Source organism: Pinus tabuliformis, chromosome 6 (assembly GCF_031772625.1).
Source record: "Pinus tabuliformis cultivar Carrire ecotype Pingquan chromosome 6, CPIR1, whole genome shotgun sequence".
Classification (NCBI taxonomy): domain Eukaryota; kingdom Viridiplantae; phylum Streptophyta; class Pinopsida; order Pinales; family Pinaceae; genus Pinus; species Pinus tabuliformis.
In genome coordinates, this window is record NC_142292.1 from 1,476,388,119 (window position 1) to 1,476,411,688 (window position 23,570).

General features: G+C 37.6%; 1 protein-coding gene across 2 annotated transcripts in view; it reads left to right on the plus strand.

The window, feature by feature from the left end:
• Nucleotides 1–13,873, plus strand: part of LOC149264209 (vesicle-fusing ATPase-like) — a 320,022-nt gene extending 306,149 nt beyond the window's left edge. For both annotated transcript variants that reach the window (XM_089427646.1, XM_089427644.1), the window contains 7 exons: nucleotides 11,835–11,895; nucleotides 11,985–12,044; nucleotides 12,150–12,208; nucleotides 12,423–12,510; nucleotides 12,719–12,841; nucleotides 13,143–13,208; nucleotides 13,449–13,873. In XM_089427646.1, coding sequence (XP_089283772.1) covers nucleotides 11,835–11,895; nucleotides 11,985–12,044; nucleotides 12,150–12,208; nucleotides 12,423–12,510; nucleotides 12,719–12,841; nucleotides 13,143–13,208; nucleotides 13,449–13,601 — 610 coding nt within the window. In that variant the 3' untranslated portion in view covers nucleotides 13,602–13,873. The remainder of the gene's footprint in view (nucleotides 1–11,834; nucleotides 11,896–11,984; nucleotides 12,045–12,149; nucleotides 12,209–12,422; nucleotides 12,511–12,718; nucleotides 12,842–13,142; nucleotides 13,209–13,448) is intronic.
• Nucleotides 13,874–23,570: the final 9,697 nt, after the last annotated feature.

Below are 23,570 nucleotides of genomic sequence, written 5' to 3' on the forward strand. Positions count from 1 at the left end.
AGATCTGCCAAATCTAATGGTAGATCTGGAATCTTTGTGAAAAAATACCTAATTTCAAAAAAAAATCAGTCGAATCGGAGTCTGGATGAGGGAGATATCGCTTAAAATAAGCTCTTTTGCAGAAATTTTGGTGACGGCGGGAGAGTTGCAGTGCAGATCTGAAATTCTAGTGCTTATATCAAGATTTCTATCACATGGGCAGATGCAAAATGATTGTTCCATTTCCGAAAACAGGTCATAATACGAATTCTGAGCAATATTGACTAAACTGTGACAATTTCAAATTTTCGCCAAGTAAGTGAAATTTTTCCAAACCTTCATGGCTTCTAGCAAGGAATTTTTTACAGGGAAAGATAATGGTCCTACTATTGAAGAATACATAAAAGAACAGAAATCATTATGGAAAAACAATTGGAAATGGTGGGTAGTGGAGCTATTTAGAGAGGAGGCAGCCACATGGTGGGGATTACTTAACAAAACGAAGTGTTACAACCTGTCCGATGAAGAATTTGAAAAATTACTTTTAGACAGATGGTTTCATGCCAGAAAACAAGATAAGAAGAAACATGTGGGGTTATTTTATACTGGTATATTCTTATTGCAGGTTCATGGATTGATTCAGAAGGAGAAGATCATTGTTTCTATAAATCCTAGTTGCGAGCATAATTTTATCAATGTTAATTTGGCAAAAAAATTGCAAGTTCCAGCAAAACACATTGAAAACACACAGGTGGATGATGAGGGTGTTTAAGTGTATAAGGATTTGAAGATTTCTATGGATAAGTATGTGTTGCATGGTGATTTTTATACTTCAGAGATGGATAATATGGATGTTGTTTTGGGATATCCTTGGATGGAATCTGCGGGTACTATCAATATTAATGTGCAGAAGAAATTCCTGAAGCTCTGGTATAAAAAGAAGAAAATTACATTACAAGATATTTCCATCAATAAACAGGTAGAGTACATGGAGGTTGAAGCATAAGATGTTCCAGGGACTGACATATCAGATGATGAGCCTTTGATGATCGACAATCAAACACAAATAGAGACTGAAGCAGAAAAGGTTACAGGTACATCAGATGAGGGCTCAGTAGTTGAAGTCATATTGGAAAAGAAGACACCACAACAAGCATCACAGCAGGGTGAATTAAAGAAAAAGACACCGTGGGTTAAAACTTCAACATATCATCACCCACATCACCCGCAAGACAACCATCAAGATGGCAACCAATTAGCCACACGGACAACAACCCCGCAAGACAGATAGAGAGGAGCGAAGATGCACCTACTACACATCAACACAGAAGAGCTACCACGGTCAACTTCCATCTCAAGCAAGTTAGGCACCAGCGAGACCGAGGGTTCACCTCTCTCTTGGATGGCTAGATGCACGTGCATGGTACCAGTGGACTACTCTTTTGAGTAGATCTTATTATTTGTGTTCTTCCCATGTTTCGGGGACGAAAAATGCTTAGGGGGGTGAAATGTTATATACTTAGGGGGGATAATATGGGGTACCAAGGGAGGTACCCAAGGTAATAATGTAATAATGGGATGGGCCATAGTAATAAATAAGGTGGTTAACCCATATCATGTAAGGGACCACAAGTAGTTAATAATAATGTAATGGGCCCATGGTATTAGTTGATGGTATGAGGGAACCATGGTAATGACCCATGGTATTATATGTATGAAGCCTATATAGAGGCTAGAGACTCCATGTCAAGGAATATGGTGAAAGATTATTGTATGTACAGGCATATGGCTTGTGGAGTGTTCTCCTTCTTTAAGGAGTGAATGTATGGTGTTGCCCTACCTTAAGGGTTTGATCAATAAAGAAGCATTTCTATCTATTCAGATCTTGTTATTCTTGGGTTTATTTCTATTTCTCATATATTTTTTGGGTTAGATCTATAACAAGTGGTATTAGAGCTATAACAAGTGGTATCAGAGCTATAACAAAATCTGCCAAGTCTGGTTCTTCTAAGACATGAATTGCCCTATATTTTAGAAACAGATGCATCCAATGAAGTATGGGCAGGAGTTTTGATGCAAAAGCATGAAAAAGGGGAAGAAGTTTGCTCATATGCATTAGGATGTTTTAATGACATTAAACTCAGGTATCCATCTTCTTATAAAGAAATCCTTGTCGTAAAAAATGGAATCAAGAGATTCAGGTTGTTCCTGAAGCTAGTAAGATTCATTGTAAGAACAAACCTCAAACATATGGTTGGGATTCTTAGAAACAAAAGATTGTTAGAACAAGGAAATAATAGGATACTATGATGGAGCTTATGGTTGGACGGATTTGACTTTGAGATTGAGTATAAAAAAGGAAAAGATAATTGTTTAGCAGATTTGCTTACAAGAGAAGTTGCTCCAAAAGATATCAAGATGTTCAGTTGTTCATCAGCTTCAACTTCATCAATACCTCCCTCTGCTCCAGAGGGTTTTCAATGAGTTCTAATATGTAAATATTGTCATATTTCATTTTGTTTTCAATGTCTCATAGATAGGGTCAAGGGGAGTCTTTCATATGAATACATCCTTGAAAAATGGGTTAATAGTAGCCATAGTAATGTAATTAATATCATGTATTTTATAGAGTCGCCCATAATGTTTCAAGGGGCCATTAGATTTGCACCTTTTGCAGGACAAAGATATATTTGTCTGTATGAGCCATGGTTGAGCTATGCAGACTATTGTAATATCTTGTTGTACACTAAATATGCCAAGAGAGTTTGGCTGATGTTCGAATGTAGTTCTATGTGTAACCCCTATAATTAGTGGTCACCCTGGTTCAAAAACCTCCTACATGATTGGTACCCAAGAGAAGGAATACTCTGGACCATCAGAAGACGTGAATTTATTGATCATCTTCGAGAAGATATCAGATAATCAGAACAACAACACAATCCGAGGCATGGTTTTGCTTCCAGATAGAGCATTTGTTCAACACACTTAAAGTACATACTACTCAGCCACCAGAGAAACCCGTATACAAGGAAATATCTCAGTTCTTTGGATCGATTTGTAATCCAATAGATGAGAGGGTACCTAGTATGTATGGATCTCCTTTCTTTCCGTGTTATAATATCATGCCACCTCATGTAGAAGCTCATTTGTCACCTAGCCCGCAACATCTATATTACTCAAGTGACAATGATAATTATGGATATAGAAGCGACTAACAAAATCTTTGTAAGGAAGCATGGTGGGTTGTATTTCATGTCTAGTCACCTGACAGTAAGTGTGACTGGTATCGTGGGATTTCGATAAAATATCCATTGTGTAAATCTTAGAAGATATTTTTTTTTGACAGTTTAAATGACTAAGTGGAGGGGTCTGTCCTCCAAAGTAAAATCTTAGGTTAACTTTTCGGATGAATATCTGAAACTCAGAGCACACTCCGACTTTTGGTGGGACTTGACCCACATTTCAGAGAATCTATGAAAAAGTTTAGATTTGAGATCTATAGTTTGTACACTTTATGTAGACAGACGTCAAATTTCGAGAAGAGACTGGATGCTCTCTTGAAATCCTATAAATAAAGAAAATGTACTGCCATTTGGGCATTTGAGTTGCTAGCAGTGTTTTACGACTCCGACTCCAACTCCGACTCGGCTGAGGATCGACTCCGACTCCGACTCTGACTCGGTAATGACTCGGCCGGCTCGATTTCAATGACTCGGTCGTTGTAAAAAATACATTAAATATTTATTTTTTTTATAAAAAAACATAATTTTAAAGATTTTCATTCATGTTTCCAAACACACAGCATTATAATATAGATGGAGAGCTGAGAGATTTAACTTTACCAAAAATCCATTATCATTGAGAGAAAGCTCTAAGGTTTCAGAGGCTGTCTTTGGTGAGCTTCTTCCTGTGACAGATGAATACGGTTATAATGGATTTGAGGACTTTGATAAGTACTTAAAATCTTTAATGAAAGGGCAGGATAATTCAAATAGCTCAATATCACTACCTGCTGTTGATGAAATATTTGATGCATTAGGACCTGTTTCTAGGAATGGACAAGATCATGTTATCTGGGATGATATGTTTATGCCATTGGGCGATGGAAGCAGTGCAAATTTTTCCTCTTATTCGTTTGGAGTTTCTGCTGGCACAACAAACCGCTCTGATCCGTCCATAGATAGGAGCCTCCAGGGAGGGATTTTTTCTGAGAGGAAGTCTGAACATCTTTTAGATGCTGTAGTAGGCTAGTAGCTAACATACGTGCACCACTAAATCAGAGCACAGATGACAATATGTCAACTGAGCATACAGTCTCAAAATTAAGCAGTGCACCTTCTCTATACAGTGCCTCAGTTAAGGCTGATTCTTGTTCAACTGGACCATTGATTGGTTGCGAGCAAAAGCAATCTGAGTTTGTAGGCCATTCCCAGACTGGAGATGATGCTGATATAAAAAAAATGCAAAACTCTTTAACAGATGAATACCAGCGAGAAAGAGTTGTAAAAAGATCACTGCATGATTGTTCTTTAAAGTTTCAGCCAAGTTCCTGGGCTGAAGATTGTCATAGTGCAAAGTGCGAAAATATGGGGCTTGCTCATACAAAGAAGTCAGATGAGCCAGTCAAAGTGAATAGGAAAAGAGCCAAACCTGGTGAGACCATGAGAGTACCAGACCAAGGCCTAAGGATAGACAGCAGATTCAAGATCGAGTTAGAGAGCTGAGAGATTTAACTTTACCAAAAATCACAAAAAAAAGTGAATTTTTTTTAACTGTTTTGCTTCCCAGCCGTCTTTCATTGACTCGACCTGGTCAATACGGACCCGACCTGGTTGACCGAGTCATATGACTTGGATGACTCGGTCATAGTTGACTCGGTCAACCGAGCCGGGTTGCTGGCCTGGTCACAAATTTTTTTTATGGCTCGGTATGACTCGGCCGTTTCCGAGTTGAGCCGGCATGGTTGTAAAACAATGGTTGCTAGAGCTCTCTCTTTCTACAAGCTCTTTGTCATTCTGTCTTAGGTAGAGTTTGACAAGCTTGCGCATGTGCACTTTGATGCATATGTGAACCTAAAGTGGCGGGACTCTTAGGAAGCATTGAGTCTAAGACTTTGCTAAGGTCGATCCGCGTGCTTCGCGCTATGCTACACAGTCTGTAATTTTGGTACCAGAGCCAAAAGATTGCATTGTAATAGGCAGAGTCTGTAATGAGCCAAAAAGCTTTCGACCTCTGAATAGTGTTAGTTTCAGCTTTCCTGTTTTAGTCTGGTCGATAAATGCTCTTACAGACAATCTCTGTATTTATAATGTATCTGTCCTAATATTTTCGATCAGTCTGTAAGGGTTTTCAATGGGTTCTAATATGTAAATATTGTCATATGTCATTTTGTTTTCAATGTCTCATAGATAGGGTCAAGGAGAGTCCTGCATATGAATGGATCCTTGAAAAATGGGTTAATAGTAGCCATAGTAATGTAAGTAATATCATGTATTTTATGGAGTCGTCCATAATGTTTCAAGGGGCCATTAGATTTGCACCTTTTGTTTAATAATTTGAACTGCAATAGTCATAGATGGGGTCCATTCTATTCCTCTGAGCCTCTTCTGTAGGACCTTGACATCTTTGGCTTGATTTTCATAAAACTGCCTAATGTAATTGAGGCTTCCCAAGAACCTTTGCAATTGTCTGTGATCATAAATGGCATCTGGAAATTCTGTTAAAGCTTTCAACACATGTTCTTGTAATTCAACTTTTCCTTGGAATAGGATTAGTCCTAGATATTCAATTCTAGTTTTTGCAAACTCAAGCTTAGGCTTGCTGAGGACTAACCCATGCTTAAAAATATTGTGGTGAACTATCTCCAAGTGCTTTCTATGTTCCTTTAAATCAAAAGAATAGATTAATAAGTCATCAATATAAACAATAACAAATTTCAAGTCCCCAAAAATATCTTCCATTCTTTTTTGGAATTCAGAGGGTGCATTCTTCAATCCAAAGGGCATTACTCGCCATTGGAACTGCCCGTGTGGTACCACAAAACCAGTCTTGTATTTGTCAGATGGTTTGATCCCTATCTGCCAGAATCCGCTCTTAAGGTCAAATTTGCCAAACACATTATTATTTTGATAAATTCACATCATGAGTTTTTGGTCGACGTTTCGAACCATCTAATGTGGTTCATCATCAGGACAAAGGTGAAAAAATCAGTCAGTCAGAATGTTTAAATAGCAAGGATGCATCTGTTCCAGAGTTAGCCATTAGGAAATAACTATTATGAATTAGCCATTAAAAAATTAGTTGAATAAATTTATTATTATTTTGTTATGTTTTATTTTAATTTATTAATATTTTTAATTAAAATAATATTGAATTCAAAATTAGTTAGATTAATTTAATAATATAATAAGAATTGAATATTTGTAAATATATAATTAAAAATAAGTTTAATATGGTTATTATTAAAAATGAATAATATTCAACAATTATATTTAAATATTATTATTTAAAAGATTGGATAATATGTTAATAGGGAGGTCAAAGAGGATATAAACTGCAATATAAAAGTAAAATTAATCAATTATTAATTATTATATTAATTAAAAAAAATATTATGAAAAGAGGACGAGGATCCAACTTCTACTTAACTTCCAACCATCGTCCCCGTTAAGATTAATAGCAGATTTTTCAATTTCAATGGCTTCTCGAAGCTTCCTATGATGAAGTGATTAATCTTGGCGATGACCCGGGAATCCTCGATGCAGACATGGTGATTGGGTTTATAACCACTTACTTTGACATCTACTCTAATAACAATCCTATCTTCAAATCCCTTCATTTGGAGAATAGATGTACCTGGTTCTGGCTAGTGGTCTTCTGGTATGCATTGTAATGCTTGCTGCTCCCGGTTATGATCTTCTTCTTCTCTGAGCATATCTTCAAATTATTCTATCATCATTGAATCTTTCAGTTCTGCAAGCTGTTTTTGTTTTTCGGCCAATTCCTTTTGGTCAACTCTCATACTGGTTAGAATTTCTTTAACCAAACCTCTTTTCTCTTCAATGGTGGTTTCTAGATGCAATATTTCTCCTTGCAGTTTACTAACCTGGTCTAATTCTTCTTCTTCGTCTGAGAGATTCTCAATGATGGGAGTAGCTTTCTTAAACCCATAGGATTTCCTCTGATGAAGAAAGCTTACTTCTTCTCTGCTTACAGTAGACCTGTGGGGAAACTGCTTCTTTGGTGGAATGTTGGATGAGGGTGTAAAGGAAATCTGTGCAGATGTGGTAGGTGTGTCACTTGGATAGTAGGCACCAAGATTCACCACGCTTGGCTGCGTGATTTTGGCAAGTTGGTGTTGGAGGGTTGAGAGACGTTCCATGAGTTGGTGTTGGATGGCGAAATCTCCTGGTGTGAGAGAAGAAATACGAGATTGTATAGATGCAATTTCAAAGCAGAGGTCTGCAGGATTTTCTAAATGAAACATCTTGACATCGGAAATGAAGTCAAGATCTGAGGTGGATTCAGAGCAAAATGAGTCTTCAGGATGTGGAGATGGAGGGTTGGACTCATCTGAATCTGTGACTGAAAAATATTCTTCATTTTGTGGGGGCTGATCTACTTGCTCCCATTCAGTCGGATCATAAATATTAGAAAAAATGTCAAACAATTTATTTTGGAAACGATTTTTACCCTTCAAAGGACATTTGCTTGCCGAGTGCGCTGACTTCTTACAAATCAAACAAGTTCTTGATTGTGCTCTTTGGGCGCCTTCTTGCCTCTTCTTGAAATATCCTTTTCTCGGTCTCTGAAACCTTTGTCTTCTAGGGTAAAACCTTCTAGGATGGCTTTTTCTTCTTGCATTTTTGACACTGGCAATCACTTCCACATTGTCCTTTGCTAGTGTTCTTCTTTTTGCTTTTGCAGCCAAAATGATAGGTTTCTGCATAGATATCACAAACACTTGCATTGAAGCCGAGTTGTTTCTTCACTGTTTTGGCTGTCTTCTTTTGGAGGCAGTCTTTCTGTAGAGTAAATACAATTTGTTCATGGAGTCTTGCAAGAGAAAGATTTTCAATATCTATATTTTTAGCTTCAAATCTGGCCTTGACAAGGTCTAGGATCCTGCCAGGCATTGCAGAGAAACATTTTCTCAAATAAGCTATATTCTGTGGGTCTCTTGCCTTATAAAGAAGATCCTGCATTGTACAAAAGAACTTAGGAAGTTCTTTTATATCACAAAGTCTTTGGCTCATGAACATATCTGCATAATGATGGCCATCAACCTTAATTCCTCCATAAAACTCATGGAAAACTGCCTTGACAAGTTCAACGACTGGCTTATCACTATTTATAATATTGAGCTTGTCAAATTCATGCATTCTAGACCACCATAATTCTAAGTTACCTTGGAAACCTCAAGTCATCCTTAAAGCTAATTTTGACCATGAGACTATGTTTCTGTGAATGGACTTTTGAGTACTTGCCCATGCACTCCAAGTATGGATTGCCATGAGGATTTCATTTTTAGATTTGCAGTTCAGATTTGACGTTGGAGCTTGATTTATGTTAGCTCGACTAAGAGTAGGGAACTCATCAGTGTTTGAAGGATCATATGGATTTTTCCCACGAGAACCATACTTAGCATTACACCACTTTTTCCATGCAGATTCAAAAGGTTGGTTTGGTCTATTGCTATCTGCACTTCTGGGTCTTTTACTAGATCCTTCTCCCTCTTCTTTTACCATTTTTATTTCTGATTTGTTCTGTGGTGGAATATCAAAGACTGGGATTTGTGATTTGACTAGAACCAATTTTTCTCTAGCAAGTTTAATAACATAATAACATATTCAAATTGAAAAATTATGGGATTATGTACAAAGAACTGTTTGAGCAACAACGGAGTATTTTTCTTTTCAGGGTTCTTTTCTTCTAGCTAGAATGTCTGGCTATAAACTTCTGCTATAGTAAGTGCTTCTTCTAACTTGGGATTTTCTTTCTCCAGACTCAACTTTAAATCTACTACTACTTCCATAATTTTCTCTAACTTCATATTTACATCTTTTAACATATCAAAATGCTCAGAAGCTTTTTTATTCAAATCATCTAACCTAGAATGGAGTCTTGACACATGGGACTATACTTTCAGCACTTCTTGTGATAGGTCATCTAAATTTTGTGCTACACATGTTAGTTGATAATTGTTGTAATTCTGAAGCCTTATAATCTCTTGGGGCTTTTCATCTATCACTTTCCTATAATGTAGGAAATCCACATCAGCTACAACATTCCCATCTTTGAATTTTTGTACAAAACTACCAGAAGCAAGCCTCCTTTCTGGGAGTAGAAGCTTTTCTAAATCTTCCCCTGCCTCTTCTGTAGGCATTGTGTATCTCATGAACTTAATATCTCTCGGAGAGACAATCTGTAAACATTCCTGACATTCTGTATGTTGGCCCAAATGTTCCTCTTTCAAGGTGGACTGAGGTCTGTGAAAGACTTGAAATTTTTTATCTGAACTTGGACTTCTAGAGGAAATACAAAACTTGCATTGAGAGGATGATCCATACTTGTGTTTTTCCAGATGCCTACTGAGGTCTAAAGTATCATGGCTTCTGAGAGAGTGATTTATAACAGGGATTTTGGGTAATGTGGTTTCATTTCTTAGTCTAATGACTGGTCCTCTACTCGACTCAGAAATAGACAATCTTTTAGGTTTTGGAGTCAAAAAATACCTTTGAGATAATGGATGGTATTTTGTAGTCCATTCATCAGGGATTTTTAATTGAGAAAACCCTATTGTGATAGGAGTGACATTACCAGGTCCAACCATGACTCCTTCTGCTGTGGCTCTCTGAGTAAGCTGAGGATTGAGTGCTGGCAGAGTTGTCAAGACAAATCATAAACAAACAGTGGAATGTAACTAGGCAATATCAGACTGCTTAGTCATATTAAAGCCAAAAAAATGGATGTAAGCTTGGAGTAGTTCATTAATATGGGGATCAGTTAACAAAACTTGGTATCGTGGGACGATGGATGACCAAATTGGACCATTGTGCAAAGGGGCCTCAAAACCACCTAGCAGGGCATCAGTAAATTGATTATGGCGTGAATCAATCACACAAGCTAAGCAAGATACATTCAAACTAGGTTTGACAAGAGGGTTAATGCCAAATTGTATTAGTCCAAGATGCACATACTTATAACCTTGTTCTAGTCCCCATTGGACATCTTCTGGTTTTATGAGAGGTATTTGATACATAGGCTGGGTAAGATTGATAGGCACATTTACAGAGGCATATCGAATAAGATTGGCTGCACGAAACTTAAACATTGGAAGGTCATAAATCTTGTTAGGAGATATATGAGGAAGCTGCCAATTAGGAGTAGGGGTAAATTCCTGAATTACTACCCTGGTATCATACAAGGGCTCAGATTTGTTTAATATCCTTCCAATCCAACTAGTTTTCTTTGAAGTTTTCATATCAGCAGAGAAATCAAAACTACTTGAGGCCATTTCTTACTACAATTCACTACTCAGTGTTGCGCAAGCAGGTAAGGAAAAGAAATACGTGAAGGTAAAATACTATGCACCTAAGGAATGGGACTCCCTCGGAATTACAATGCCTTCCTTTGGCTTCAATTATCCAGAGACACGGTCCACCAACAATCTTTGCTGCAACAGGCTTTTGTATAACGTCTTCACGCTACTAACCACATCTCGCTTGCTATACTGATAGTTAATATGGCTCAGAATGCTTACTCAAATAATAAAGACAACTCTCAGAATGAAAAGGCACAACTTTTATTGACTGATCGAAAATATTACAACAGATACATTATAAATACAGAGATTGATTGTAAGAGCATTTATCAACCAGACTAAAATGGGAAAGCCGAAGCTAACACTGTTCAGAGGTCGAAAGCTTTCTGGCTCGTTACAGACTCTATGCTAGCATAGCACGGAGCGCACGAATCGACCTTAGCAAAGTCTCAGACTCAATGCTTCCTAAGAGTCCTGCCACTTTAGGTTCACATATGCATCAAAGTGCACATGTGCAGGCTTGTCGAACTTGACCTAAGACAGAATCATTTAGTTACATATAGATTTAAATGAAAATAAATAGATCTAACAAATTAACTAATAATTAATTAATTAACCAAATTTTCCCTAACTCTTGGTCTAGTCAAACTATTTAACTTCTTGCCTTGATCTGGTTCTTCATCTTGTCCTGACGATGAACCACACTTGCTGGTTCGAAACGCGTCGACAAATGAATTTTGATGTGATTATCACTGAAAACCTGTCTCAAAAACAGTGGCTTCTGAAATTACTTAAATATAGTTAGGTTAGTATGAAATTTGAATCACGATGGACAATTTACGGCCATAACGAAGATCCTGGTCAACAGGTTGGTAGAGATATGCCCTGGAACTGAGTTATTATCTAGATGCATCTTCACACTGCACAGGCTATTTAACGTGATGCCTTGTATCCTGCAACCTAGGATATTCTGCATTAATGTGCCGTGGGTCCATTGTCCCTGATTTGTCAGGTGTATTATCAAATGAAAACTGTTCGGCATCCTACATTTGGATATTCCTATATTGGTACCTAGTGTTTTTCTTATGTAGTTTGTTGGCATCTCGTCATCGGCTTGATCTGGTTGGAATCTCAGTTATCTTTCTTTTTATAAGTATGGAATTGCTGAACTGGTTTCAGCAATTTGCTTTAATTTCTTTAGACAAATAGTTTAGAACATGTGAATATAGTATTTGTAAGCCTTTTGATTGTGAATATTTGAATATATATTCTCATTTTGTTTACTAGCTAACTATGGATTTACTTTATGCAGTGGTAAAACATCCATGGCAGCAACAGTTGGCATTGACAGCAACTTTCCATTTGTTAAAGTAGTAAGTGCTGCATGTCCTTGCTTGTTCAGGGTTTTTCCAGTCTAGCTTTCTAGGCAATATTGATTACCAGTCATTTTGCTGTCTGACAGGTATCTGCTGAATCAATGATTGGACTGAGTGAGAGCAGCAAATGTGCAGTTATAGTCAAGGTTAGCCTTAACTGAATATGATATTCTGTTAACTCTTAAGATTCTTTGAGTGTTAGTTGGAATTCATCTATAGTAATATTTGAACCAAGTTCTGCAATTTAACAGGTTTTTGAGGATGCATACAAGTCTCCATTGAGTATTATCATTCTTGATGATATTGAACGGTATTTTTTGCACTTTTTCCTTGGATTAAATGTCTGAAGCATCACTTTATTAATGATTTATGCTCTTTTTTTCTTAGCTAATGTTGAAGCCTTAGAAAATGCTTTTTTAGCTTTTGCATTTGAAATTGCTCTTGCTATTCAGTTATCTATGAGCAGGAAAATGAACTTTCCTTTTATTCCTTAGTTTCTGAATTGTTTGTCCACTGGGTTGCAGATTATTGGAGTTTGTGGTGATTGGGCCCCGGTTTTCAAACTTGATCTCGCAGACATTGTTGGTGCTTCTCAAGAAAATCCCCCCGAAGGTACTGTATTTCAAATATCTTAAACACCATCATTAGGCCTTCTTTTTCCTTTTCCCTTCAGAGTAGGGTGTTCCAAATCATGAACTCTATTGTCAGTCATATGGTGAGGTTAGCCAAGTTGGTTTAGATGTAGTTTGGTTTCTTATAACTATGCAGGACTTTCAGCTGACAGATGCTTTGCCACTGTTTTTGAATCAAAACTAACCAGGGAAGGAATCTGTTGGTTATCGGGACTACAAGTGAAGCAAATGTCCTTGAGTCTTTGGGTATTCGCAAGGCTTTTGGTATTTCATTTCATGTGCCAACATTGGGGCATGCAGACACAAAGAAGGTATTTATGAACAGTTAGTTATTAGTAAAGATGCAGTTCAGTGAATTGGTTTGGTTAGAAATATAGTAGTCTTTATCCCTTTCATTTGCCTTAAACCATGTAAAACCATTCTGAGTTACTGGGAAATCAGGGCGTCTATTACTTGGGGTTCCTGGCTTGTCTTTGGCTAACTTTCCACGATAAACAATTTTGCATATGGGTAGCCTCTTAATAGGTATAGGATGAGATATGCATGGAGTGATAACAATTGTGGATTGATGCATGTAACATTCTCTGTATTTTGTGGGATGAATCTTTGCAGGTTCTACAACAGCTCTCTATGTTTGCAAAAGATGATCTTGATGCAGCAGTGGAAGCTATTGATGAGGTTTGTAATGCACAGGAAGAAATTCTTTATCAATAGTGGTGATGAAGTTTCATATTCAAACCCAATTGGTGCATTGTATTTGCATTACTATCTGACAATGGGATTCTTTATTATAGTAGTTAGTGTTGTTAAAAGCTTCCTTTGTGATTGGTTGTGTTAATTGGCTGCCTGCCCATTACATGTTTTAAATGCTTATATTGCTAAGTGCGGGAAGAAAAACTGAAGTAATCTCTTGTGCAGATACCAATCAAGAAATTGTTTATGTTAGTGGAGATGGTGGCACAAGGCCAGAAAGGGAACAGTGCGGAAGCCATCTACTCTGGAAAGGAGAAAATAAACATTAATCATTTCTTTGATTGCCTTCATTATCTTACTGGGAATGATTTAGATTAGTTCAAGCTATATCCCAGATTTTCTATTGCTCTTTCTTTTCCAAACACATTGGTTGACTGTTGGTGTCAATACCCAATGTTCTGTAGAATGCAGTTCAACTTTACTAACACATTTCTATGAGCTGCAGGAAGCCGTGTTGTTTGATTATATGAACTGCTGTCTTTTTGATGTGTTCCTGCAGTCAGTTTTGACAGATTGCGACATGCTTTGTCTGTTTACCAAAAAGCTATCCATTTTTATTATTTCTCCAAAACGATTTTGCTATTAGAGAAGCCATCTTGTTAATAGAATCAGAATGTAAATGATAAAAGTTACAAACCAAAGGATAAGAACCATTTTTAAATGTTAGACGCACAATAAAGTTAGTTCATTCAAATTGAAATTGTAAATGCTAAAATGGCTTGAACCATATGATTTTTAAGGGAAAGATATGTGTATCTGAACGATGTATTAAGTAGCTTCTCCAGATTCACCTTCTTGTTATAGTTAAAATAATTTACTAGATATAAGCAGTGTAAACATCAAAGAGTAAATGAATATCAAAATACCAATTGATTATCTTTGCAAGCTATTTGGCATGGGTATTGTTGCGACCCAAACTCACTCCTACAGGGAAAATTCCTTAGCCCTAGCGAGATAGCCTAGAGGCAACTCTCAAGCAAGCCAACCATTTCCATCTCGGTGGCCTTGCCCCACTCATCAGACTATAGGAAAGGGTCCCAATCAATGCCCAAGGGTGGAATCCCTAAAGGTCAAACTAAGTCAAATCATTGGGTAAAGAATGGGAACTCCAATACTTATGAGGTGTGAATATATGTATTTTTATTAAGAGATAATTCACGTAGTCATCTAATTATCAACCAAGGTTTGTTAACTTGCAAGGAATCTGTGCTATATGCATAGTACCAAAATTCCTACCAAGGGGTATGAATATGCATAAGATCTATAAGTGGTGTAATCAGGACTAAGATAGGTCAAACTACTATGATTGTTCTGGCCATAAGTTTACCTAATTACTGGAGTGAAAATATAACAAGCACGTTCAATGATTAATGAGGTTTTCTTATCAAAATCTGATTTTGCAGCAATTCTGCAATTTTGAAGCAGTCTACTGATTTCGCGAAAATTGTGCAACCACTTTCTAAAAACACACTCAAGGGAAAACAAGGCCCATAAAAGCACTGAAATAGAAATCAAGCCAACTATACGTAATAATCACTATTAGATCTACTTGGCTGATCACAAATCTATTGAACATTAACCAAAATAAAGATTGCAAGAAAGAAACATGTACATAAACAAATAACTGGAAAGGAAATGTGTGCAGGGCCTTACCTTGAGTGAACCCAAACTCGGGGTCTAACCTGCTTCCAAACCTCAATTAAACATAGGAATTCAGCAGAGGAATAATGCATCCATGAGCAAATATATATTATCAAAATTATAAGAGTTTCAACAATAGTAGTTGTAATCCGCTAGAGTTCACACATATTTATAAGTACGAGGGGGATCTCTACCCCCACAACTAACAATCATTATCCAAAGAACTCGCTCATGTTTCTAAAATCATACCAGACATACGTTACATATAATTGACATAGAGAGCCTTGGTGACACATCAACTGATGCGTGCCAAGGCATCCAAGTTGTTTACTACATTAACACTCATGGCACAAAATGTTTTCCTTGGTTTGAATAGAATCTATAGGAATAACAAACTCTTTTAATTGGCCACGAGCAACAACTAAAAGAGATGCCCATATTAATGCATGGCAAAGATGTCAATGTCTTGAAAAGATGTTTGCTGGTTGCTCTGTTCTTCTAGCACTTTGTTTGTCCATGCGTGTCAATAATCCAAATGATATATGCTTGTAAAAGTATATTTCTGCAGTCTTGAACAACGAAAGTTAGTGCCTTCAATATATATATATATATATATCAAGCATTCTTTAACTGATTTCTTGTTAGGTCCCTATACTACTAGTGTAACACCTCATTGTATTATTGTGCTCCATAGAAGCCCACTATTGTTATTGTTGTGCCCCTACAATATTATTTTTATGTAGGCTCTGATTGTATTGGGACCCCTTAGACTCCTATCATTTGTATCATCCAATAATTGTTCATTTGTGTAATGTAAATGAGGTTTCCCCCTCGAAGAGGCTGATTTTGAAGTCGTTGATCTATCTTTTCTTCTATTTTGTGATTTGGTTGCATAACATTTAGTATCAGAGGTTTGGATTCTAGGGTTTCGCTGCTCCAAATAAGTCATCGTGGCATTTTCGCTATAACTTTTTCTCTACGAAGTTTCAGAAGTTAAGAAAAAACCCATTTGAGCCGAAACTGAACCTCGGGTCCGAATTTCAGAACTTCTCTTGCTATATTTTCAGAGATATGATTTGAGGACATTAGTGTTTTTGCAAGATCCAGAATTCCATCTCAAACAGGTCATCGTGGCATTTTTGCTATAACTTGTTTTCTACGAAGGTTCATAAACTAAAATTAAAACTCATTTAAGCCGAAATCTTGATGAAGCTCTGGCCCAAATTTTAGAGCTTGCTTCGTTGTATTTTCAGAGATATGGTCCAAGACATTTAAGGTCTTCAAGGCTCCCGAATTACATCCCAAATAGGGGACCTTGGGAAAATAACCAAAACTTTATCTGTAAGCATCAGATGGAAATTTCGTAAGAAGTTATCGAAAAAGGACGGACTGTAGTTTTTAGTGTATCGTTTTCAGGTCGGAAGATCGAAAGAGTGACATGTGGCACGTCGTACAAGTTCGCTCCACTGAACTAGTCGATAATCAGGTCATCGTGGGAGATTTGACATAACTCTCTCTTGAAGAATACAATCTTGATCAGACTTGTGGTGTTGGAAAGAGGACTCATAGGGCTACCACAGGACGAAATTTCAGACCTTGGAGATTCGAAATTATAGAGATATAACAAATTCAATATTGAGCTTCTAAAAACAAGAAAAATAATGGCCCGAATCAAGAAAATAGAAACACCTAGTAGGCAAAATTAGAGGGATGATTTGAAGAATGTGATCAAAGATATGATGAATAAGATAAATGGTATAGAAGAAAAATTGAATGGAAACATAGAACATTTGAAGAAAGACATGGAAGGCTTGAAGGAAGGTGGGACAAAGTCACTACAAGAAAGGCTCCTAATGGTGAAAAGGTAGTAGAAACTCATTATGAGAACAAAAGTAATGTTAATCATGATTTCATAGAATCTAACGTTGGATTGAAGACTCATCAAGGTCCAAAGACCGATATGAGGAAGTTTCATGGCAAGTATCATGGAACATGGATATTACAGATGGAGCAATATTTGATCTACACGGTGTGCAACCACCACAAAAGGTACATATTGCATCTTTATATATAGAACCGAATCAGTTTGTATGGTATAGAGGGCTTTGTTCTTGTAAACCACTTGTCACCTGGTAAATTTTCACAGAGGAAATGATAGCACATTATGAGGATGTAAAGAGAAACACCTTCTTTTGCCAATTGATAAATCTCAAACAAAAGGGTTCAATGGCATAACACATTGAGGACTTCCAAAAATTGAATATAAGGGTAAATGATATTCCAGAGAAGCGTATGATTGAAGTCTTCATAGGGACTTTAAAGGATAACATCCAACATGAGGTTCGCCTTTGGGAACTTGATTCATTGGAGAAAGCATACAGGTTGGCAAGAAAAACTGAAAGCAAAATTATGGCAACAAGGAAGCCTACCACTCATAACTATAAAGATGGAAGTGTTGTTGCTCCTAGCCTTCCACCACCTACAAGGTTGACACCACAAAAATTGGAAGAAAAAAGAGCAAAAGGGCTTTGTTACAATTTTGATAGAAAATACACTAAAGGGCATAAGTGTGCTAAGAAGAAATTAATTTACATAGATGGAGAAGAGGAGCAAGAAAAGGAACAAGAAACATCAAAAGAAGAGGATATACACTAGGAACCAATCCCAGAGAAAGGAGAAATGAATCTGACCATATCTTGTAATGCATTGATAGGAATTACTACTCAAACTCTCCAGATAGAAGGGCATATCAAGAAGAAAAAGGTAATAGTGTTGATTGATTTGGATAGTAACCATAATTTTATTCATTGTAAGATAGCCAAGGAATTGAATTGCTTCCTGTATCGAGCACCAAAGTGTCAAGTAATGGTTGCAAATGGAGGAACCATAAATTTATCTGGAAAGTGCCATAATATCAAGCTATCCATGGGAGAATATATCTTGAATAGTCTAATGCTTTCCATTCCATAGGTGGTGCTGATGTTGTACTAGGAGTCTAATGGATACAATCTTTGGGTATGATAACTTTTAATTTTCAAGAACTTTTATTGAAATTATTTTGGGAAGGAAAGGAAGTTGAATTAAGGGGTATCACAGGGAAAGCGGGAAAGATAATCAACTCTAACAGCTTGACAAAGCTTCTAAAGAAAGAAAAACAAGGTGTAATTGCACAATTATGTTCACTAGTGGTTCCCATATCAAAATCATCTAGTTCTCCATATCTCCAAAAACTTTTGGACAATCATTCCAAGGTATTTGAGATTCCCAAAGGCCTCTCACCTGTTTGTGATCATGATCATGTTATTCATTTGATTCCAGGAAGTGTTCACCCAAACATCAGGGCTTACAGATATCCATATGCCCAAATGAGTGAAATTGAACGTATGGTTGTAGAAATGCTAGAGGTTGGTATAATTCAACCTAGTGAAAGTTATTTCTCTGCTTCAGTGGTATTGGTACATAAAAAGAATGGATTATGGCACATGTGTCTGAATTATACGGAGCTCAACAAGCTTACTATTAAAGATAAATTTCCCATTCCTGCCATTGATGAATTATTGGATGAAATACATGGAGCAATTTACTTCACCAAGTTGGATATTCGTTCAGGATATCATCAAATTAGAATGAAGACTGAAGACATTCCAAAAACAACATTTAGAACTCATGAGGGTCATTATGAATTTTTGGTCATGCCTTTTGGCCTTATTAATGCACCTTCTACATTTCAAAGTTCGATGAATTCCATTTTCAAACCCTTCCTTAGAAAATTTGTGTTAGTATTTTTTGATGATATGCTAATCTACAACAAGTCTTGGAAGGATCATGCTCAACATGTTGACAGGGTGCTCAAACTATTGGAGGAGAAACAATTATATGCAAAAAGCTCCAAATGTTTCTTTGGAGTACAAGAGATGGAATATTTGGATTATATTGTATCTCATGAAGGTGTTAAGGTAGACCCTAGCAAAATTAAAGCCATTAAGGAATGGAAAATTCCCACATCCATAAAGCATTTGCGAGGATTTCTCGGGTTAATAGGGTATTATTGCAAGTTTGTTAAAAATTATGGGAGAATAACAACACCTCTAACAACAGTACTAAAGAAAGATTCATTTTCTTGGACTCTAGAAGCAACGAAGGCCATTGAACATCTTAAAGAGGTAATGTACCACGCACCGGTCTTAGCTATGCCAGACTTCAAAAAAACCTTTATTGTGGAATGTGATGTCTCAGGAAATGGAATTGGTGTTGTTTTAATGCAAAAAGAAAGACCCATTTCATTCTAAAGTTGTCCAATCAAAAGAAAGTATTTACACATCTATTTATGAGAAAGAAATGTTGGCAATACTACACGCACTTAAGAAATGGTGACCTTACCTAATGGGAAGACACTTCAAGGTAAAAACGGAGCATGATAGTCTTAAATGCTTTTTAGAACAAAGATTATCTTCAGAAGAACAACAAAAATGGGTCACAAAGATGTTGGGTTATGACTCTGAAATCATCTACAAAAAAGGGAAACAAAATGTTGTTGCAAATGCACTCTCAAGAAAGGATGAGGATGTGGAAGCATTGTTTTGTGCCATTTCAATTATCCAACCATATTGGATAAACGAAGCAAGGGATGAATGGAAGAATGATGAAGAAGTGTGGCCACTCATTCAAAAGTTGTAGAAGATCCCAGTTCAAATAATATTGCTAGAACTTGTCGAGGAAGGAAAAATTGTTAAAATTGGAAACTAGGGCCAAACTCCATGTGAGTCATTTTATTTATGGCAACTGATATTTTTCTTGGATTCCTCTTGTCGAGAGGTGTAGGATTGATCTAAAGATCATCCGATTCCGACATGTATTCATGGAGATATGAATTTATTTGTGTTATGTGATGATTCGTCAAGGTCGACCAACAACCAATTTACCCCATCTTATCCTCAACGTTACACTACAAATAGAGGTGACTTGCAAGTTAGTTTAGACACATCTCTTGTGATCTCTTCCTCTCCACTTGTTTGGGTTTTGGTGGAAGGAGAATTCCCTAAGAGAATATGCTGCCCTAGAGGAGATGCCCTAGCCCTAGACACTGTCTAAAGGGACCTATACAATGCCCTAAATTGCAGTCATGAAACATCTAGACGCAGTCCTATAGATGATATCATGGAGGATGATTATCACATTGAAGAGAGGCACCTACACTGCCCTAAAGTAGGCTCTCCCATACATAGTCCTAGGAGAGGCTTTAACGCAAGTAAGGAGTTCCCCTAATCACAACCATGAAGGAGGTCTAACCACATCAAATGATTCCCTAATCCGCTATCTTAGAAGGCTCCCGTACATAGTCCTAAAGAAGAGACTTAGCCACATTTAAGGGTGCCATAGCCGCAACATTTAAGGGCGCCCTAGGCCACAATGAATCAGAGTTTCTATGTAGCAAAGGAGGCATGTATAGACACTAAAGGAAGAGGCCTTATTCACAGCAAAGGGAGGGCTGATCAACGACCCTATACGCTGTAATAAGGAGGCCCTAATACACTAATAAAAAGAAAACCAGATCTGTTGTACAAAGAGCCTCCTATCGACACCTAGCCGCAGTCCAATAGTGAGTTCTAACCACAGTCTAACTAAGATGTCCTAGCTGCTATTCTGTTGTGCCCTAGCCACAGTAGAAGGAACCATATTGCAACATGAAACATGAATAGGTTAAGGGACTGTTTGAGCATCCATTTTGCAACTGTGTGAGGGGGGTTTCTTCTTGTAAGAAGGCCAAGTTAAGAGTAGTGGAACAAAACTGTTGGGGTATCATTGGAAGAACAAAGTATAATGTTTATGTTGCTACAGGAAAATTGTGTTAGGCCGCAGGCCATAACACCACAGTCAAGTAACTTGTATGGGTATTTGAGGGCTCAAATCATTAGCATAATATATGGAGTTGTCATGTATAATACTGCTGAGATCTCGAGCTATTAGAGGGTTGTATGATGTTGCTGTAATATGAGATGGACAGAGCTATTGTCACGGGTTAGTATTACTGTGTTAAGGATTAGTCAGCTAGCAAGGTGCAGCATGGTGATGGAATCACCTTGGAGAATCAATGGAAGAATGAGGTCTGATAAGTATGCCTTCACCTGAGTTCAGAACTGCAATCCTTGTCATCAGATCTACAGCCTCATTGTGTCATCTTCATGGTGAAGATCTCTGATGTTTGATCTCTTATTTTGGCAAGTCAAAGTGCTGACTTCAAAAGTATATGTACTATCTCTCTCTCTGTTGAACTATTGAAGAATATAAGAATATTTGATCAAGGGTTTCCCCACATTGGGGTTTGTCCCTAGCTGGCGCCACATCTTGTGTCCTCTTGTCTTGGCTTGTTTTTTGATGTTTATGTTTATGCTCTATCTACACTTTACTAGCATGCTGATGTGATTGCTAATCCAGAATTGATATTGAGCTAAAATGAAAAATTGAAGTAAATTGCTCTAAGCATAGAACATACCTAAAATTATCATGGTATCGGCGTTGAGGTTAAGACAAAGCCCAAGAAAGAGTAAAAGAGAAATCACCTAAGGCAGTTGGACAAGGTCAAAGGCTCAATGGGTTCCTCATCCCTCTTCTTGGCTTAAGACAAGCTCCGTGGAAAGTTCGTCCATCACAGATGGAAGATGTCTTTGGATCTGACATTGGAAAAGCAATGTTGAATTTCGTGAAGGGTAAAATCCTTGAGCCTCCATCAAATGCACCAGCTGCTCCAAAGATCAAGTTCACCAAGGGTGAAGTCGAAGCGAAGAAGATTATCAGAGATTCCATCGACAAGCAAGTCACTTCAATTGAATGTCCGGATCTATGGGTGAAAGGAAGGGCAGATGTATTTCTTGCAATAAGTTTGGCCATTATGTGGAGGAGTGTCCAAGTAGAAGGGACACATCACTTAGTGATGATCACAATCATTCCAATGATCGAAGGAATGACAAGTTCAATGGCAAAGGAAAAAGGAATGCAGGACATCAAGGTAATGGTCGACTCTCCAAGAAAGCAAAGAACTCCAGGTATGAAGAATCAAATGTTGTTTCAGATAAGCAAGAGGAGTATTATCTTATATCAACGCTCTTCACTACCTCTCATCCAGAATTGTTGGGAAATTGGCTTATTGATAAAAGTGCCTCAAGGCACTTTACCAGATACAAGGAAGCGCTCTCTAATATGATAGAGAAGGAAACAATCTTAGAGATTATCCTTGGAAATGATGCCACATATTTCGTAAAGGGTGTAGGGAATGTTACTCTTCAATTGAATCAGAGTAACTCGTTTCATTTACAAAAAGTTATTTGTGTACCTGATCTCAAGAAGAACCTAGTGTCCATTTCGGAAATGGAAGTCAAAGGTTTGAAGGTGGCATTCATCAATGGAAAGGTACGTGTTTGGAAAAGAAATTTTAAAGATTCTTATACTCTTGGGTTCAGGGTTGGTAATTTGTATCAAGTTGCAGGAAGTCCAATGGGGACCATGTCGTGTGGCACACCTCTTCTATGACACCGGAGGTCTGCCCATATTCATTCTGGGGCACTAATCGATGTGAGACAGATGGTGACAGGGATGCCTAAATTCAAAGAAGATCATGAAGGTACATCTCCGAGATGTACTGAAGGAAATCTTACAAGGGGACCATTCCCCTCATGTAGTAGCAAGACCACAGATCTAGAACAGCTCGAGGGTTTTGAGATTCATGATCGGGAATCTCATGTATGCAAGTTGAAGAAAGTTCTCTATGATTTAGAGAAAACACCCCAGGCTTGGTATGAGAGGATTGATAGCTAGCTGATGAAGCTGAGATTCACTAGGAGTGAAGCCAATCCAAACCCTTGCTTTAAGGTTGTGGATGATAGACCTCTCATACTGGTACCTTATGAGGACGACCTCTTTCTGACAGGTGCAAACCCTTTCATTTTCAAAAGTAAAAGGGAGTTGGGTTTTGGATTTAGAATGGTGAATTGCAAGCCCATGACCACCTCAATGGAGTCCAACTTTAAGAAATTATGCGATAGTACTGCCGGACTTGATTTGGGAAATGCCTCTAAGTTTTATCTACTCATAGTAGCATTGGTGTTCTTGATGAACTCCCGTCCTGATATTTGTTTTGCAGTTAGCATGTTGAGCCAACATATGGTTGAGCCTCATCACTTGCATTGGATTGGTGCCAAGAATCTTCTAAGATATCTTCAGGGCACAATCACTCATGGATTGTGATACACTGCTGGAGCTATGAAGCTACATGAGTATTTTGATGACTGACTAAGCAAGCAGTGTGGTGGATCACAAGAGCACTTCTTGGTGCTGGTTCTCTTTGGGTTCTGCTTCAATATCCTGGATGAGCAAGAAGCAAAAGAGGATTGTCTTAAGCACCGCTAAGGTCGAATTCATAGCTGAGGGTATGGCCTCCTGTGAAGCTGTCTGGTTGTGGAAGCTCTTTTGTGAGCTGTTTGGACACGTGCTAGATACCATCGTGATCTTCTTTGACAACCAGAGTGGGATTTGATTATTGAGGAATCTCATGTTCTATGATCACTCTAAGCATATAGACATCAGGTGCCACTTTATCTAGGATATGATACAACAAGGAACAATAGGGCTCCATCACTTTGGGACTGATGT